The sequence below is a fragment of the Phycodurus eques genome, chromosome 12, assembly GCF_024500275.1.
Source record: "Phycodurus eques isolate BA_2022a chromosome 12, UOR_Pequ_1.1, whole genome shotgun sequence".
NCBI lineage: Eukaryota > Metazoa > Chordata > Actinopteri > Syngnathiformes > Syngnathidae > Phycodurus > Phycodurus eques.
In genome coordinates this window covers 14,014,426-14,035,000 of record NC_084536.1, presented here as the reverse complement: position 1 = coordinate 14,035,000, position 20,575 = coordinate 14,014,426, and the positions used below count along the sequence as shown (strand labels likewise).

The 20,575-nt window shown below is 41.5% G+C and overlaps 1 protein-coding gene and 1 non-coding gene across 2 annotated transcripts in view; both read left to right on the top strand.

Moving 5' to 3' along the window:
- Positions 1–6,884, top strand: part of sestd1 (SEC14 and spectrin domains 1) — a 22,312-nt gene extending 15,428 nt beyond the window's left edge. Inside the window, exons 17-20 of the mRNA XM_061692347.1 lie at positions 74–196; positions 3,548–3,739; positions 5,171–5,274; positions 5,351–6,884. Coding sequence (XP_061548331.1) covers positions 74–196; positions 3,548–3,739; positions 5,171–5,274; positions 5,351–5,603 — 672 coding nt within the window. The 3' untranslated portion in view covers positions 5,604–6,884. The remainder of the gene's footprint in view (positions 1–73; positions 197–3,547; positions 3,740–5,170; positions 5,275–5,350) is intronic.
- Positions 6,885–7,692: 808 nt separating this feature from the next.
- On the top strand, positions 7,693–7,801 carry trnal-caa (transfer RNA leucine (anticodon CAA)). The gene is made up of 2 exons: positions 7,693–7,730; positions 7,756–7,801. It is a non-coding gene; the product is annotated as a tRNA-Leu (tRNA).
- The last annotated feature ends 12,774 nt before the right edge of the window (positions 7,802–20,575 follow it).

The following is a 20,575-nucleotide window of genomic DNA, read 5'->3' as shown; positions in this document are numbered from 1 at the left end:
AGGATGACAACATCAGCGTGCGTGCGTGTGTCATGACGTGTGCGTGCGTGGGTGTGATGACGTCTGTGCGCAGGCTGTGGATTGGCTGTGCGAGCTTCTGGACGCGCTGCTGAAGACCCACGTGAGACTCGGAGACGACGCCCAGGAAACCAAAGCCATGATGGACAAACACAAGAAGTTTGTGGACGTGGCTCAGGTGAGACGGGAGGTCGTGGCCGCTCCACTTCCTTGCCGTCTTGTGCGTTTGCATGTGCGTGCGATTGTGTGGGTGTGTGCCCCCGTGTGTGTGCCTGTGATTGTGTGCATGTATGAAGGCCTGTGATTTGGTGAGAGTATGTGATTGTATGTATGCATGCATGTTTGTGGGTGTGTTAGTTTGTGTATGCATGTGTGTGTATGAATGCATGTGTGTGATTTTGTGTGTTCATACACTATATTGCCAAAAGTATTCGTGCACCTACCTTGACTCAGATATGAATGTAAATGACATCCCATTCTTAATCCATAGGGTTTAATATGACATCATTCCAACCTCTGCAATTATAACATTTTTTTTTAACATTTAGGAGTGTGTTTATTGGAATTTATGACCATTTTTCTTTCCAGAAGCGCATTTGTGAGGTTAGACACTGATGTTGGACGAGAAGGCCTGGCTCTCAATCTCCACTCGAATTCATCCAAAAGTGTTCTATAGGGTTGAAGTCAGGATTGTGCAGGCCAGTCAGGTTCATCCGCATCAAACTCTCTCATCCATGTTTTTATGAACCTTGATTTGTGCACTAATGCACAGTCATGTTGGAACAAGAAGGGGACATCTCGAAACTTTTCCCACAAAGTTGGAAATGTCCAAAATATTAGCTTTAGTAAAAGGAACTATGAATGCTTCAGCATACCAAGAGACTTTGGACAATTCCATGCTCCCACTTTTGTGGGGACAGTTGACCCCTTCCAGCATGTCTGTGCACCAGTGCACAAAGCAAGGCACATAATGACATGAATGAAAGAATTTGGGATGGATGAACCTGACTGGCCTGCACAGAGTCCTGCCCTTGATTTCGAGTGGACAGTGAGCCAGGCCTTCTCGTCCAACATCAGTGTGTGACCTCACAAATATGTTCCTGGAAGAAAGGGCAAAAATTACCATGAACTAAGGCTTGTTAAAAGCCTTACCACAAGACTTGAAGCTGTTAGAGCTGAAAGGGGTTGACCAACATCATATTAAAGCATATGGATTTAGAATGGGAATATCACTTCAAATCATATGCGAATCAAGGCAGGTGAGAGAATACTTTTGGCAATACGGTGTATGTGCATGTGGGGATGTGTGTGTGTGTGTGTGTGTGTGTGTATATGATGGTATGTGTGTGATTGTTTGAATGTGTTTGATTCTATGTGTATGCATGTTTTATATTCGTCATTTCGATGTGCGCATGCACGATAGTCACATCGCAAAGGTCCTGCCAATGTCGGGGGAAAAGAACTCGGGTACCCAACATGCACTGCGCGCATGAGTCTACCAATCACAATCATACTTTGAATAGCGCTCGCAAAACATTCTTCAAATAATCGGCAAAACCTTGCTTCAATTTGCAATGTGAAATAATACAGGATCAATGTTGGGAAAATTTGTTTTCAAAGTTCAGTTCTTCATTCCAAAAATGCACTAGTTCAGTCCATAGACTCCAAAAATGCACTAGTTCAGTCCATAGAGTTCAGTCCATTTTTTTTGCACTAGTTCAGTCCATAGACTGAACTAGTGCAAAAAAAAAAACTAAGTTCACCAGGCCAAAAACAAACTATTTCATTTTTCTTTCCCCCCCTCTTTCATTACTGTATGTTGCTGACGGGCTATTACCCTGAAAATACTGGGATTTCATTTCCGCATTGTTGCCACCCATTCAGTCCACACTAGTAGCGAGCTGCAGCTTTCACCCTACAATCTCAAAAACATAAGGAAAAACTTGTTGCTTGGATGTTGTTTTTAAAATGAGGCATTCAAACAAAAACAGGACCTTTGTCCATAATGTGCAAACCAAAACACGCAACACAGTATGACAGGAACGATGGTGAAAGGACACTGATAACTTTGCATTCCTCGCAGCTGTGGCTGACTATATTAACAAAATAATTGATCTATTCTGAAATTCAATCATTCATTCATTCATCCGTTCCGCTTACCCTCACCAGGGTCGCGGGCGTGCTGGAGCCTTTCCCAGCTATCTTTGGGCGAGAGGCGGGGTAGACCGAACTGGACGCCAGCCAATCACAGGGCACATATTAACAAACAACCATTCGCACTCACATTCACACCTACGGGCAATTTAAAGTTGTCAATTAACCTACCACGCAGGTTTTGGGGATGTGGTAGGAAACCGGAGTGACCGGAGAAAACCCACACAGGCAAGGGGAGAACATGCAAACTCCACACAGGCGGGGCCGGGAATTGAACCCCGGTCCTCAGAACTGTGAGGCGGATGTGCTAACCAGTGCCACCCTATTTTGAAATTACAAAACAAAATAAATTTCATATCAATTTGTGATTTTAGTGTAAAGTATTCTGATGCAATTAATAATTTTCCTACTAATTGATTTTTACAATTTTTTACTGTATTACAAAAGAACACATTTTCTCAGTATCCCTGAACGCCTGCAGCTGCTGCGCACCTACCTGGTTTCATTCTGAAGGGGGAAATAGGAAATGTAGCAAGTGTACAATCTTTGAGCATGTCCAAACAGGTCCCTCTGCTGGTCACTTTTAATATTACAGTTGATTCGCACCGTACACCAACATCGCACCCTGCGATGTGACTATCGCGCACACGTACATCGCGATGACTATGCTCAAACTGAATATTGTGCAGCCCTAATGCATATTATGTTAAAACGTGTAAAATTTCATATGAATTAAAAAGAACAAATTGACTTCATGATTGGCTGGACACTTACCTGCTCAATACTACAGTGCATGTAAATAGAGGTAGACTTCTATCTATATCTCAGTATACTTCTGGGCCCTTTTGAGCATTGCTTATTTCTACTGAAGTGATTATAAATGTCAAACAAATACATAGAGGGAAAAAGAAAAATGTGTGCTTGATTTCACATGGCCACGAGTATTTTATCCTCTATTTTTTCATATCACAATATATATCGCAGGGTTACAAAAAAATTGCAATGTCCTTTCCTGTTTTAGAATTACCTAAATTATTTCTATTTGCTCAATGCCAGAAGAATGACAGAATGATTTCATGTCAGACAATGAGAAAAAAATTTGAAATAAAATAAATTTGTGTATGTAAAGATTTGGTTTCAGCTATAAGTGTGTGACATTCTAGGTGCATGTTGTGAATGCAAGTGCATGAGTGTCCGTGCGTGACCGTGTGCATACGTGTGTGGGTGTGATGGTGTATGCGTGTGTGTGCATACGTGATTGTGGGTGCGATTTTTAACGGGAACATGTTTCTGTGTGTGTGTAATTGTCTTCACGTGCTGAGCCTGTAACACCTGAAAGACACACCCACTGACGTTGTGCGCTGGCCTGTTTCAGAGTACATACGACTACGGCCGTCAGCTCCTCCAGGCCACGGTGGTGCTGTGCCAGTCTCTACGCTGCGCCACGCGCTCCTCCGGCGACACTTTGCCTCGACTCAACCGCGTGTGGAAGCAGTTCAGCGTCAGCGCCGACGAGCGTCAACATCGACTGCAACTCGCCCTCGCCTTCCACCAGCACGCCGACTCGGTCAGTGCGCGCACACACACAAATCTAGTGGTGTCTTATGATATTATACTACTATACTATTTAATAAATACAGTTATCCCTTGTTTATCGGGGTGGTTAGGTTTCTGACAAACATAAATAAAAATTCTAACGAAATAAAAAAAAAATACAATGAAAAAATATGAATTTGAAAAAGGTAACCTATAACTGCCTATACATACAGTACATACACTGTCTCTCTCTCTCTCTCTCTCTCTCTCTCTCTCTCTCTCTCTCTCTCTCTCTCTCTCTCTCTCTCTCTCTCTCTCTCTCTCTCTCTCTCTCTCTCTCTCTCTCTCTCTATATATATATATAATGTGTGTGTATATGTATGTATATCCACTATAGTGCCAAAAGTATTCGCTCACCTGCCTTGACTCACATATTGTATGAACTAAGTGATATTCCATTCCTAATCCAAAGGGTTCAGTATGATGTCGGTCCACACTTTGTAGCTATAACAGCTTCAACTCTTCTGGAAAGGCTGCCCACAAGGTTTAGGAGTGTGTTTATGGGAACGTTTGACCATTCTTGCAGAAGCACATTTGTGAGGTTGAACGAGAAGGCCTGGCTTTCAGTCTCCGCTCTAATTCATCCCAAAGGTGTTCTCTCCGGTTGAAGTCAGGACTCTGTGCAGGCCAGTCGAGTTCATCCACACCAGACTCTGTCATCCATGTCTTAATGCACCTTGCTTTGTGCACTGGTGCACAGCCATTTTAGAAATGAAAGAACTGTTCCCACCAAGTTGGGAGCATGAAATGGTCCAAAATATTGGCTCCTTAGTTGCAGTAAAAGGAACTGAATGCGATATCATACCAAGAGATTTTACACACTACCATCTTTGTGGGAAGTTTGGAGCTGGCCCCTTCTTCTTCCAGCATGACTGTGCACCAGTGCACAAAGCAAAGTCCATAGAGACATGAATGAGAGCTTGGTGTGGGGGAACTTGACGGGTCTGCACAGATTCCTGACACCAACTTGATAGAACCCCTTTGGGATGTATTAAGAGTACAGAGTGAGAGACAGGCCTTCTCGTCCAACATCACTGTGTGACCTCACAAATGCACTTCAGGGGGAATGGTCAAAAAAACCTTGTGGAAAGCTTTTTCAGAAGAGTTAAGCTGATAAAGCTGTAAAAGGTGGACCCATGTCATATTAAACTCTGTGGATTAAGACTGGGATGTCACTTACATTCATGTCTGACTCAAGGCAGGTGAGCGAATACTTTTGGCAATATAGTGTCTGCGTCTATATATATGTATATACGAATATAATGTGTGTGTATTCAAACCTTTATTATATACTTAAAGATGCAAAAAATGAATGAATACAAAACCAAAAAAGGAGTTGGATAAATGCAAATATTTTAAAAATCTTTACAAAATGTAATTGAATTTAAATAACATGTTTCAGGTTTTACAGTGTGAGCATGTGGAGACAGAGTTTCTGGATGCGGTGGATGCTTCAGCCAAAGCTCTGTTGGACAGACTCAGCATGCCCGTCATCTTCCCCGATGGGTTCGTATACAAACACTTGACACACAGACAATCAAACACACACACAATGACTGCTTTGCGTGTGTGCTTGTGTTAGGAGCGAGCAGTGCTTCGGCAGCACGGGCAGCGACGCTGCGGCGTTGGTGTCCGAGTGTGTGCGAGAGCGCCTCCTGCTGGTGGAGGAGCGCCGGCAGCAGTTGCAGGAGGCGGAGCTCGGCGACGATCCCCGCCCTCAGGTAGAGGCGCTTCATGGCCTACATGTCATCGGGGAGGAGCCCGGTGAGAGGGAGGAGGAGCCAGAGCACCGGGGGACCCTCAACCAACAAGAGGAGGAGATGCAGGAATGCTGAGTGCTTGGAGCTCGCTAGCCTAGGAAGCCAATTGATGCTAACAGTCAAGTTTTGTTTTGAAATATCCTGGATTTAAGACATTTTTCCCAGCATGCTCCTAGTTCCTGCCTGCGCGCTCCTAAACAAGACTGAGTTGTTTTGGTTTTTTTTAACTTTTTTTTTATTTATTTGACTTCTTTTTCAAGCAAACCTTGAATCATTAATGGCTGCTGCTGAATCTGTCGACTTTGTCTCCTCTCCCCTCATTAAATATTCATGACATTATGCCATGGTCCAAATAAACTTTTGCAAGATTCAAACTTCTACATTATTACTGTTATTCTAAGGCTCACTTTTAGCTCATCACGATTATTTTCAGAATTTACCATTTTCCTGGAGTGTTAATAACATCTCAAATGCTTTGTTCAAAATACCCAAGGATCAACAATTCGACACATTTTTCCCACCTTTCTTTCTTGCCGTGGTGAAATTGTCTCGTTTTAGGGGTGAATCTGTCCTGTGCAAGTGAGCCAGCATAGACACATGAGCAAACAGGAAACAAGTTATGGTGGAATCAAGTCAGTGCCGCATTTCACCATATGATCCTATGCTAATCTGTGAACCCCAGAAAACTGGCTACCGTAACTATATCCCTCTCACACACACACACAAACTGTTTTGAGTGCCCATTGGAGATTGAATCTGGTATATATGTGCAACCTACTTCCGTATTTGAGAAAAGAGGTGAAAGCGTTTCCTCAGGTGAATCGTGAAGGGGGCTGTGATAAAGCACCCATGTTCATGTATTACTATAAATAATTGTTATACAAGTATTCAACTTTTGTCAAAAGACACCACCTGTAAAGAAAACGAAATTTTAGCAAGTTTGGCGTCAGACAATATGAATAGAATATAACTTTATTTATTTTCATTGGATAGAAATACTACAAATTTGTGTTTGGTTGCATCTCATGTGGCAGCTAAAAATTACATTAGAAAGTTAGTTGAAGAAATGGTGAAATATTTTATCACACCGTTGTCATGCTCACTAGCATAGCATACACAGGAAGTCAGCTAACCTGTTTTCCGGGTGTGGCCACGTGACGTTCACCACCGCAGGAGTTCATCAACAAGCCACCCAATTACACTTATCAATTAATGTAGCTGTGTGGTACATAACTGACAAACTCAAATATCCCCCACCACTTGGTTTGTGAAAATGTATTCAACAGTATTTTGTAATAAATTTTAATACTAGTTGATCTTTTTTCAGTTTGCTTTGGTTAGATTTGATTTATTGATTAGCGGTCATGTTTTTTTTTGGCTTCAGTTCAGTTGCTATCCTATTTTTTCCATTTGTTTTAAATGTTTATAATCATGTAAAACACATTGAGTTACCTCATGTATGAAATGCGCTATCTAAATAAATTCGCTTTGCTTTAGTCACTCCTTACTAATATTTGATGCGTGTAAGAAATATCTACAATTGGTTCACTTTGGCTCTGAGAATTGTGTAAAAACATTTTAAACGTTTGTAAAACACGTTTTGTTCAATAATCGCGAACAAACACGAAATGGCGCCATCTATCGCCAAAACTCACTCATTCAGTGATGTTGACGTAATCAGGTGGCGACAGTAATGTTGGACAGTGACGTTGAAATGTTGGTGAAAGAAAAATAAAAGAGTCCAAAAGAGTATATCGTTTGTTTTTGAGTTTTTGTCAACAAAGCGTAAATTGTGAATTTATTGGCTAGTCGTGTCTGGAGTAGCGAGTGAGACGCCGCGATGACGCAATCACTATACGACAGTGTTGGGGTGGTTTGTTGCCAAATTGAACGTAAATATGTTTTAAAACTTAAAAGAGTACATGTTCATGGGTTTTGGCCACAGAAAAGTGACTTTGAAGATCCATGGACACTTGTTTGATTCACGTTATCAGGACAGACAAACAACAAGGTAACAACCACCACAAGCACGTCACAACTGTGCTGCTGTCAGTGGTTGACCTAAAAAGGCAGCGTATAGCTTTTTCAAACCATGAATATATTGACATCATAAATTTCGGGAGACTTTTGGTTAAAAGGCCAACAGAGTGGCTGTGTGTCAGTTGTCAGGATGGCCGAGCGGTCTAAGGCGCCAGACTCAAGGTTGAAACCTTCTCTCGAACGGGAATTCTGGTCTCCGAATGGAGGCGTGGGTTCGAATCCCACTTCTGACAAAGTTTTTTTTTTTGTGGACAAAACATTTTAATGATTTTAAAACACACTATGAAAAACGTAAATACTTAAAACTGTTCAATAGCAAAAATATTTTCTTTGAAATCAGCTTTAATTTCTGTTTTAACGTGTTTAAATTTACTGCCATTGACGGCTGTAAAAGTCAAATATCCATGTTAACTGGGAAGGCTGCCAGTGAATGAGTTCAAATACAATGTGCAGACCTAACCATCACAAGTATTATGTTCAGGGGCATCCAACAAGGGTCAGGTATTTACGTTAACACCGGCCAACTAGCCAAATGCTGGTGGATTTCAGCAGCGGCTGGTAACATTGCCGCTCCCACTAGCCGCTTCGGCAGGTTGAGTTTTAAGTGAACTATGGCATGTGATGCAGGTGACCTAGTGGCACTGTGATGATATTCTTTACTTCAAAGGGCAATTACATGCATTACCCGCTAGACTGCACAAGTGAGCGACGACGAGGTCATTAATCACAAGACGAAACTCACGGTGCTTGTATACATAAACCAACAGTTAGTGAAGAATTAAAAAAAAAAAAAAAAACGGGGTGGAAGAACACACACGTCTACTACTACTAGGGAATGATTAATATATATAATAAGTCAACTGTTTACACAAAGTTGGTCGGCATGCTGGGTATTCCAGTGTCAACTTCCTCGACGCTACAATCTGTTTAATTGTAGTTTTGTCAAACGGCATCCAACATGGTAAATCAGGCCTATTTAACTTGTGGCCCGATATGGCCTGACAGACTTTACTATTTTAATTTCACATAACATGTTGTACCGTGGCGGCACAGGGGGTGACTGATTAGCACATCGGCCTCACAGTTCTGAGGACTGGGGTTCAAATCCTGGCCCCACCTGTGTGGAGTTTTCATGTTCTCCCCATCCCTGTGTGGATTTTCTCTGCGTATTCTGGTTTCCTCCCACATCCCAAAACATATATGCTAGGTTCATTGAAAACACTAAATTGCCCGTGAGTGGTTGTTTGTTTTTATGTTGTTATGTTTTTATGAATGGTTGTTTGTTTTTATGTGCCCTGCGATTGGCAGGCAACCTCGCCGCTCGCCCAAAGATAGCTGGGATAGGCTCCAGCACGCCCCCAACCTAGTGAGGGTAAGCGGTACAGAAAATGGATGGATGGTGTTGTAAGGTGTGTGTGTGGAGTGATCAATAAAATCATGGCGATGCAAAAACCCATATGGTGACAAGTTTGTCCGAGTGGACTTGCTGTAAATAGCTGCTCGCACATGTGAACAAATGACCTACTGGCTCACACCAAAATCCAAACATCGAAAAACGGACCAAACAAGATGAGAATACATCGCTATTCGCTAAAAGCTTTGAGAAACAGCACGGCTTCAAAATGTCTCTCTTACAGCCGGAAAAAAAAAACAAAGTTTTTGTATTTTGTCTGCCGAACGCAACAAGTATAAAACCAGTACGCTGGTGATATGAATATGAGACCTTTTACCCAGTCGGAAACAGTAAACAACTGCACGCTAGCTGTCAATTATTAAGTGAGTGGACAACAAAACTAAGCAGCTTGTCATTTCAGCAATAAAAAAATAGTGCCTCTCTCAGACACAGCAAATCTTTGCAGGGTGAAACTAATTTACTTGAAAAGGATGTTGCAGCAAAGCTTCTGGAAACCTTGGAAAAGCAAAATGTATGTCTATTGCTGTGGACAAATCAACTGATTGTGCAGACATGCGCGGCCAGCGGCGCTTACAGCCTAGCCCGTTCTGTGTTTGGAAGTTTTGCTTTTCAATGTATTTTAATGGCGACCGGTTAGAGCGGCTCAGATAAAGGATGGATGGATGTATTTTAATCCTCTTATTTCTAGCCTTGCGGAACGTCGCGTCCAGTAATGGCGGATATGTGAATGAGAAAGTAAACGCACAGCCCGCCCCCTCAAATAGTTCCTGGTACCTCTGGGTAGACTCTACCCGCCAGGAGGAATTAAATAATTTAGGGGGAACTTTCCGTACCCTGGTAGTTTTTTTTCAATAGGGACACAGGGGAACTCAAGCTCCCAGGGTAGCTAGGTAAATTCCTGCAAAAGTTCCTGCAGTGAGAAAGCCCCTAATGGCTAGTGACTCTGGGAAACCACTTGCCACAGTGGCTGGTGAGCAAAAACAAACTTGACACTGTCAAGGGTTCTGACCCTTTGGGGGTGGCCTCGGCTGTCCGACGAGGGGAAATAAATTTGGGAGTGAAATCTCCTTCCACACCCACAGCCCCCACCCCCACCCTCTTTTTTTTAACAATATAATCTTACGTACATTAAATACAACAAAGTTGTATTTTATTTTAATGCTTCTAATTCACTTTCTTGATACTTTGAACTTTTTAATATTTTTACTACGTTACACACTCACCTTTGTATCTTTCCAATGGAATATAATCTAATAGAAAACACTAGTCGCTTGACTAAATTTGTATTATCGCATTTGGCCTGACTGACCTCAATAAATGGACCCTTGGCTCATAGAAAAAGATATTTGTGGCCCTTAAAGATTTGTATTTGACTACTCCTGGAAGAGACGGTACTAGAATGGCATAGATGGGACCACAATAAAATGCAATACATGAAATTAGACTGAGCTAGAGTAGAAAAGAATACAATACAATAAAATAGATAAGAATATGGTCTAACCATAGTCTTCATTGACATTGTAACAGAAGCTGTTTGTGTGTAAATTGTAAAATAAAAAAAATAATTTAAGGAAAACACAGAAGAAAACAAAGTATAACAATGTGTCACACTGACAAAATATTACAGAGGTAATGTAAACAGTGAAAAACAGGCAGTGATGTAATATTATAGCATTGAATTAATCATGACAAAATATAGTATTGATTATTAAATAAAGCTAATGTATTTCATATGGTCGGTTATATGTTCCCTGCGACTGGCTGGCGAGCAGTCCAGGGGCTCCAGCACGCCCGCGACCCTCGTGAGGACAAGTGGTAGGGAAAATGGATGGATGAATACATACACACAACACAAACACACGCACATTCATATATATATATATATATATATATATATATATATATATATATATATATATAAAGAGAGAGAGAGAGAGAGAGAGAGAGAGAGAGAGAGAGAGAGAGGGAGAGAGATACGAAAAATGTCACTGTAGTAGTTGTTCAGAACAGGAAATGACAGTTCCATCAATACGGTCTTCATCATATGAATGTTATAAATTGTAAATAAGAGTATAACCAATAATGGATTGAAAATAACAATGTGCAGTGTGCTCACTCCATAAAACATGACCAATTAATTGCACATACAAAAATAGATTTGAGTATTATTTTGAAATGATCCTTATTGTATCGTTATTCTGTTTTTATTATTTCAAAAATGATTGCGCAAGGGCAGTGGGTGCAGTGATGGCCGCGTCCCATAGATGTCAGTCTACCATGAGGAAACAACATCAAACTCGACACATCTTTAGGTACACCCAACCGCTCACATGTGCCTAAACAACGTGACGGTGTACCTAATGATGTGTCCACCGAGAGGTCTTGATTTTAAAGTGACGTCAGCTCTGTGAACATCTAAAACATTGACTCCACAAGCGTATTTAGCTATTTCTTTGGATTTGAAAACAAAATGTCACCACAGGAAAACGGTGGCGATAACCGTAGAGCAGAAAGTAGAACTGACTGGAAATGAAATGGTAATGCATGAGCATAACCAGTGACGTTAGGCAACAGTTTTGCTTCTTGTGAATTTGGTGTATGTCAGGTGTCTTCAAAGTTGAGTAGTTTTACTTTATTTCACATTCACAGTTTTCTTCTTGCTATCCTTGCATCACCCCACTAATACATATGTTGTGTTTATGTTACATGACAATGATGATGTGTGTGCTGTTCCCATGAATTAGAGGGGGTCTCAGCGTCTTTAGGGTCCAGCCACTTTGTCTGGACAAATGTGAGGATTTAGGGGCTAAGCTAAGCTATGTGTGGGCTGAGTGTTAATTGTTTGTGTTCCAAGTGATTCCCCTCAATCAGCCTGGTCCGGATCCTCAAGTGACCCCCATCCAGGAGGCCCTTTTGTGCTATGGGACTTGAACCTGACACGTCGGGTCTGGACCAGGGAGCTCGAAAATCAAAACAATTGGGATTTGTTGTTGGAACATTCCAACATGTCAGCAGGCAGGAGGGAGCCCGGGGGTGGGGGGCCGGCTGGGGAGACCGGGGGTTAGGGTCAAACCATACTACCTGCCCAGCGAGTCAGGAGGCCTTCAAGAGTCCAACAAGTAGTGGCGCCACCTTAGCTGCACCCCACGCAATTAAGACCCCCTCCACCCCGCCCCCAAATGTGCTCCTTGCATGCTGATCAGAGGATTAGGATTTTTTTTTTTGGGGGGGGGGGGCTCTCTGCTCAAACTAGCAAGTATGATGAAAATCAAGTTTAACATCAAGACAAAAAGGTTTGATGTAACTTTTCTCTTGTGTGAGAGAGCAGGCAGGAAGCTGGAACTCAGCCTAGCAGCAGTCATTGGGTCGATGCTAACAATGCTATGCTAACTATTTCTGTTGGTGTCCTCCACCTACAGGATGTCTAAGGTTTGATTTCACAACTTTGTCTACAAGTTAGTAGCTATTAAAAGTTTGCCAAATAGATGCAGGCCCTGGTGAGGTTCAAGGCATAGATGCTGTTTTATTCTTCAGTTCAAATGTCACCTGTTCAGCTCATAAATGTTATGTCATGGTTGCAGATTCACCCTGGAACAGATTATATCTAGCTCCATTATTTCCTACGTTTTGTAAATGAGAACAAGTTGGAGATGTATTGGAATTTAAACAAAAAATCTCTTATTTGTTTTGCTAGCATAGCCTCATCCTGCTAACACATACTAACTGTGGAATGGGGTTGCACGATCTATTGTTTGACCATCGTCATAGCGATGTACGCATGCTTAATAGTCACGTCGCAAAATCCTGTGATATGCCGGGCAAAAGAACTCGGGTACCCGACATGCACTGCGCGCATCATTCAACCAATCACAATCGTACTGTGAATAGTTTAACAGATAGTAAAACATTCTTGAAATAAAAGGAAAAACGCACTTGCTTCAATTGTTTATTTGTCACTCCCAGCTGTAGTGTACTGTAAAACCGTCACGTAAAACAAATAAACATTAAATGTCCTCTGCCGAAGTGCTAGCTTACAGTGATAAGAAAAGGTGGACATGCTAATAAGATTAGGACGGAGCCCCCCTGGTGCCAAGGTATGAGAAAAATAAAATTCATTGATAATCTGTTCCCTCAGTTTAGTAAACTGTACCCTCAGTTTAGTAATGCGTTCCCTCAGTTTAGCAAATGTCTGGGGCTCCGTATATCTGTCAAGTGAAGTAAATTCTATTTGTATGTTATATTCTTACTCGTGTGAATTCTGTGTATAAATTGTCATGTCGTGATATATCCTACATCCCATTTTTCAACTGAAAGGCAATATTGCTGTAGTTCGAGGGGGTTGATCATTATATAGCAGCACTAGCAGGACTGGCTACAATTAGCCTGCGTGTTTCCTAAACACAGTACTAAACTGAGGGTACAGTTTACTAAACTGAGGGAACGGATTACTAAACTGAGGGAACAGATTATCAATGAATTTTATTTTTCTCATACCTTGGCACCAGGGGGGCTCCGTAGATTAGCACTCATGTTACGGTCAAATATAATCCTTCAAACAACACACACGGAGCAGATCAAAAGTGGGGTCGTTTCTGGGTGCTCTGGACAGGATGTGTTGGACAGTCCATTCTTCACGGAGAGCGTGAGGTAATGTTCATGTACTGTTAATACAGCTCAAAAGCAGTCAACATAACGTTGTAGAGCTGTACGCAAACATGCCCGCGTTCTGTCGTTTCACGCTGTCAAGCTACTTTACACATTGGTTTGTGCGGGCGAATAAATGTGGACAGCAGCGAGCAAGCGAGGCAATGCGCCGTTGCAAGAAGCAATCCCATTGGTCGACATCGCGGTGCTATGACGGAGGGTTGTCGTTGATATGTCACACTTTACAGAAGATATCCCAAAAATTCAAACATGCTATACTTTTTATTTTGGCATCGCAGAGCCAAATTGTTGGTTGATGATTGTGTCACACAACAAAGAGATCTGTCCTTCCTGACAAAATATGTCAGGCCCGATTTGGGAAATCAGCCACGATAGCAAATCGGGTCAATAATGAGGCTGAAATCTTGTAGTCTTATCCAAGCACAAGGTGTGCACAGCAATGTGTGTTGTTTAAACAAAATGAAATGAAAATGACTTTAACTTCATGTCTGGCCGGACAATTACCTGCTCCGCCCATTAGGCGAGAAGCAAATTCTAAGGGCGCCATGGCATCAAAGGGGCGTCCAAAAAAAATCAGGTAAAGATTCACATTCGATGTACAGTAACTATATTAAACAAATTATTGCTATTATTTTTTTTATTTCAAGTCAAAATGTTTCAATTTTAGGAAAGGAAAGTGGGTACATTGATATTACTATAAACAATTAATTGAATTGGCCAAGATAGCAACGCGGATGTAAAAAGATGCTGCCAGCAGTAAAGAATGGAGCACAGATGCTTCTAAAAGGTACTTTTACAACGGAACACATTGTCCAGGTCGGGATCATCCACATGAGCCCCAATGGTGAGGCTCTGTTTTTATATCAAGAGACGAATTAAGCTGTGTTTGCTGTGGTGGTTGGGTTGAGTTGAGCACGCAACGTTCATCATGTGCATTGAATTAACACTCCAGTGTCCGTGTTACTTTTAGTGCATTCTTTCTAAATGTATGATGTCAGTTGCACTTAAAATGGTATAATATAAAGATAAGGCTAAAATAATTCTAATATAATTATCTGTCAAATATTTAATATTAAAGGGAAATAGGAACATGGATATACGTTTAGACCAAACAACTGTAGCGAAAACGGTTCAGCAGCTGAAACCATCAACTAGTCTTGACTCGATACCATCTGACTTTTTCAAAACTATTTCGAAGTCAGTGCTAGCTAATTTGCAGCAAATAATCAATTGCTCACTTCAGTCAGGTGAGTTCCCTAAACATTTGACGGTAGCTGCTGTTAAGCCAATTTTAAAAAAAGAGAACGCTAGATGCTTTCATGTTAGCAAATTATAGACCCATCTCAAACTTCTCCTTCATGGCCGAGCTTGTCGAGAAAGTGGTTTTTAATCGATTTAGCAACATAAACTTAAATGGATTTTTTTTGACAGATTTCAATCAGGTTTCCGACCTCATCACAGTACAGAATCAGCTCTCATCAAACCAAATGAATGAACACATACTGTATTTTTAGAGGAATTTATATTTATGTAAATAAGTCACAATTAGCCTAAAGGTTGATTTTCTTCATCATCCACATTATTTTTAATAGTAATAATAATAAACTATAATAATCCATCCATTTTCTGAGCCCCTTCTCCTCACTAGGGTCGCGGGCGTGCCGGAGCCTATCCCAGTTGTCATCGGGCAGGAGGCGGGGTACACCCTGAACTGGTTGCCAGCCAATCGCAGGGCACATACAAACAAACAACCATTCGCACTCACATTTACACCTATGGGCAATTTAGAGTCTTCAATTAACCTAGCATGCATGTTTTTGGGATATGGGAGGAAACCGTAGTACCCAGAGAAAACCCACACAGGCACGGGGAGAACATGCAAACTCCACACAGGCGAGGCTAGATTTGAACCCGGGTCCTCAGAACTGTGAGGCAGATGTGCTAACCAGTCAGGCACCGCGCCGCCTTATAGTAATAATGATGATAAAACATGATAATTTTTTTAAAAAAAGTATCATCAATTTTACCAGAGAAAAGTTTACAAATGAAGCAGATGGACACTGGAAATTTCCAACTTTCTCCAGTGACCTTGAACACACCATGCTGTCACAATGCCACTCAATCACACACACACACACAAACACGTACACGCAAACACGCACACACATTCAGTGTCAAGGTCCAGTATACTTCCTGGCCTGTTAGTGTGTGTGTGTGGTTTACAGCTGGAACCTTTTCTTATTTAATCTACATTTTTAAATAAATGGAACAGTTTGTGTGTGTGTGTGTGTGTGTGTCTGTGTGTGAAAGAAAGAAAGAGAAACATGTAGACACAATGTACACACAGTGTGTCAGTGTATTCCAAGTTGATTGGAGTCCTTGTTTGACATTCCCTTCAGACACTTTTGTTGAGTTTTGTGTCTTTGTGAAGTCCATGAGCACACACAGGACCTGCATTCACCCACAGTGTCACGTCTACGTGTGTGCGCGTGCGAGTGTCGGCTTGAGCAGGCGTTTTTTAATTGAGTGTCGTGTCCAAAAGCAAAAGCAATTAGCGAGTCGACAAGAAAGGAACGGTGACTTTGACACGTCAAAATGGCCGCCGCGTGACATTAAGTCGCATTCACGGAGTCCTTAAATGCATCGTTCCCCACCCCCTGTACCCCAGCACCCCCTCCGTCCAGGCTGCCCATCATCACCACCACCAGGTTCACATGCTGTGATGACATCATCGCACTGCATCAGACCAACAGGTGGCGTTGTAAGCTCAGACGTTAGCCAATGAGAAGCCAGAAGAAAGTCATGAGTGGGAAAAGACAGTGACAATAACAATGGGTAATTAAACAAAGTCATTACCACAGTGGAACCTCGGTTTTTGTATACCCTAATGTTCAGTATTCCTTAGTTTTTGTATGATTCGGTTTCCGATCAATTTTTTTCATCTAAATTTTTTTTTCAGTTTTCATGCAAAAAAAAGACTCGCCATACATTTCCCAAATGAATGTTCGTTCGTCCAAAGCATTTTGTAAAAAGGCTTTAACAGGTTAAATAAACCAGCATTGGGCCAAAGAAAGTGAGTTGAAACTGGTCTTATACTAGTCTGATTTTACTTTGAAAGTTGACTTTGGACAGGATGTTATGAAGACATTGCCCCAACTTCTCCGTTTTTTGCTGAGCAGACCAGGAGGCTTGCTGTTGGCTTGAGTTGTTAATAAAAGACTGCATTGTCGTATGTTAAACCCCTTTTTCCACAATACAGCAGACCATTTTAAGTGGCATCTATTCTATAAAGAAGGCAAGCGACACTACAATTCATTGAAGAACTCATAAAATAGCTCTGGTCTCTCCACTCCGTGCTATACGCCATCAAGGTATCTTCAGTAAAGGTAAAAGTTATGTTAAATTGATTGCTGATGTATCCACTTCATTAGTCGTTCATATTTATTTCACACTATTTTTTATATAAAACTGCAGTTATTCTCCATTAACTGTGTTTTTCGTTGATATTTTATGGGTGTCTTGGTCGGATTAATTGGATTTAAATGATTTCCTTGGGGAATTAAGCACTTTCGGATTTTGCACGATTCAGTTTTTAGACTTTCCCGGACAGATTAATCATGAAAACTGAGGTTCCACTGTATATAATTCTGATTAAATGATGACATTTTTTGTGACACACAGGAAGTGCAGCGTGCTGCTCTTTTATCAGAACTCACTTTGTGTATATGATTTCTTTCCGTCCCCCTTATGGAAGTGTGTAACAGACTGACTCCCCTCGTTAATACCCCCTTCACTCCCCCACTTGCCCCCCGTCTCACCCCCGTCCTAGCTGTCAGCGCTACAACAATGGTGCAGCATTAGCATGCTAATGAGGCCGACAGGTGGCCAGTAGACGGCTCAATTAAAGAGCTCGTTAAACAGCAAAGTTAACCAACGCGCTAGACAACACTTTTTTGCATTAATACACAACAAATGACTGTGTGTGTGTGTGTGTGTGTGTGCGCGCACATGTGAGTGACAGGTCACAGGAAGTGAGATGGACGTGGCTAACAAGTCTAACAAGCGGATTCAAACGTGGCCTTTCCTTGGGGGACGCCAGCAGCTCCGTCATTAAGTGGACCGCAAAAATGTCTCATGACCAAAACACAACAAGCGGGACTACAACTCAACAAACTAACACAGGTTTTCACTTGTTTCTGCATCCTACTCCTGTCTGTCTTTCACCTCCTCAACCTCCTTATTATGAGATGGTCCCACAAAGTGTCTCCATAACATGTCTCAGTGTCCCCAACTATCCCATAAACAAGGTGTCCCCAACTGTGCCAGAAACCAAATTTCCCTGCAGAAAGTCTCCCCAACTGTCCCATCAACAAATTGTCTCCATAAACTAAATGTCTCAACTGTCCCATAAAAGTGTCGCCATATACGGTGTCCCCTGCTATCACATAAACAAGGTGTCCCCAACACTCCCAACACCAAGTGTTCCCTAAACAGTGTTCTTGTAAGAAAATGTCCCCAACTATCTCATGAACAAAGTGTCCCCATAAATAAACTATCCTAAACTGTCACATCAACATAGTGTCTCCAACTATGCCAAAACCAAAGTGTCCCTAACTGTTCAATACACAGTGCCCATAACTATCCTCTAAAACAAAGGGTTTTCACAGTGTCGCCATTTTTCAAAAAACAATGTGTCCCATAAAGAAAGTAGCTCCAGCTATCCCATTATCCACTATCCCATACATAGTGTCCCCTACTGTCACATAAATAAAGTGTCCCCAACTGTCACATACACGTCCCTAACTATCCCGTAAACTGTGTTCCCATAAACAAGGTGTCGCCAACTTTACTATGAACAATGAGTCCTGTAAACAAAATGTCACTAACTGTCCCATAAGCAAAGTGTCCCCATCTTTCAAAAAAACAATGCATGTCATAAAGTGTCCCCGATTGTGCCAAAAACAAAGTGTCCCCCTTCATAAAATATCCCCAACTTTCCCATAAAGAAAGTCTCCCCAGTAGTTGCTTTTATTAAATCAGGGCTTTATTGTTCTTGTTAATGTGCAAAGAGGAAACAATGTTTATTATTATTTTAACGTCGGCTTGTCTCGTCACGTGTGTGTGTGTGTGTGTGTTTATTATGTAGAACAATAAAGATGTAACACAACATGCTAATCACTTTGTAGCCACCACCAATTTACTGCTAATCCGCAGGGCAGTGCTTTCTGGACTGTGAAAACGGGGGCGTGTGTTCGTGTGTGTGATAATGTGTGTGTGACATCGCGCCGGGAGTTAATGGGGCGGGCGGCGGGCGTTGGACAAACGGGGTTATGTTATGTCGTCGCGCACAATCAGCGACAGCGGCACTGGACAAAAAAAAATGTGTGTGAAAGATGGCCACCCCCCTTATGAATATGCTAATCCCCATTTAGCATAGCTCGTTAATTAATGAGCTACAATAGCCCGCTTCTTCTTCGTCTTCTTCTTGAGCTTGCACACTGACACCAATGGAGCATGCTTTCAGTGTCACCAACGCTTGCTGTGTTTAGCGTTTAGCCGCTGCGTGCGCTAACAACGTCACAAAGCGCGGCTGTTATCGTCTTGTTAGCGTCGGCCGGGTATTAACCTACATAGCACGAAGTGGACAACAAAAGACAACAAAAGCTGTCGGCCGTGACTCACCTCTCAGGGACAACATGTCGCCCTTATTTAGCTGCTCATTAGCCTCATGCTAATGAGTCTGCGCACAATAGCGACGATGTTCTTTCTGACGTGATGGCTAGCACCAACTTTGTGTCTGTGAAGCTTGCAATACTTTACCACCATAAATGCTAGTACTACTAATTGGTTATATATTACTTATACTTTGTTCACCTGTCTTAAGAGACTGGGAATGCTAATGCTAACTAAATAGCAACCAAAAATCTAATTCGGCCACAGTAGTTACAACGTTGTTTCAGGCACCTTACGATTATCACGTCTTGCTTTACACTCCAATGTGATACTCATCTTCGCTGTCAAACGGAATCTTTGTATCTAACAAAAATACTACTTTTCAGGAAATAAAAAAAAAATAATGCCATATTGCTTAAGTTCTCAAATACCACTTCATTCAAGTTGGTATTGTACCTTATATTGCTGTCATATACCGTTGCACACTCACATCAACAGCATCATTACCCAAAAATTAAGTTAAATCGCTAATTTAATATGCTAAAAAAATATTTAATTTATCATGCACTCATTTATTAAAATGGCAGAATACGTCGCTGGGCGCCAGCCCTCCTCATCACAATCTGCTCAAGCTGAGCCTCCGACCATACAAATACCCTTTAATACTTAACAAAAGCAAACACCTGTGTTACATCTTCATCCCCAACTCTTTTTCAATGAGCCAGAGTCATGAGCAATTCAATGAATAAAATGATGAGCCGACTAACCCTGTGTATTGAGGTGGATATTAATGTGCATGCAAACTTACCTCCAAGGTTGACGAGCATCCTTCTGCAACGAAGTAATAAAGCAAACCCTTTTAACAAAACAAGCCTACTCAAGTGTATCTAACATGACTATTTTCACTCGTTATTGTCTAAAAAAAAAACATCCAGACTTTTAAACTAGGTGACTATTATGCCGCACGACTTCCACAGAATGAGGAACTCGGGGAAATTTCAGAACACTTTTTAGAGATTTTGAGCGTTCACCCCACCCAGACACATATAGTCATACAAATATTGACTTTAAACATGTAATATAAATATTTTTCATTCATCCATCCATGCATCCATCCATTTTCTGTACCGCTTGTCCTCATTAGGGTCACGGTACTTTATTTTTAATCTATTTTTCATGATGTATTTAAAGTATTTTATTTCATTTAAATTCACAGCATTCTGTTTATGAACAAACATTAAATTTATTTGGTTCA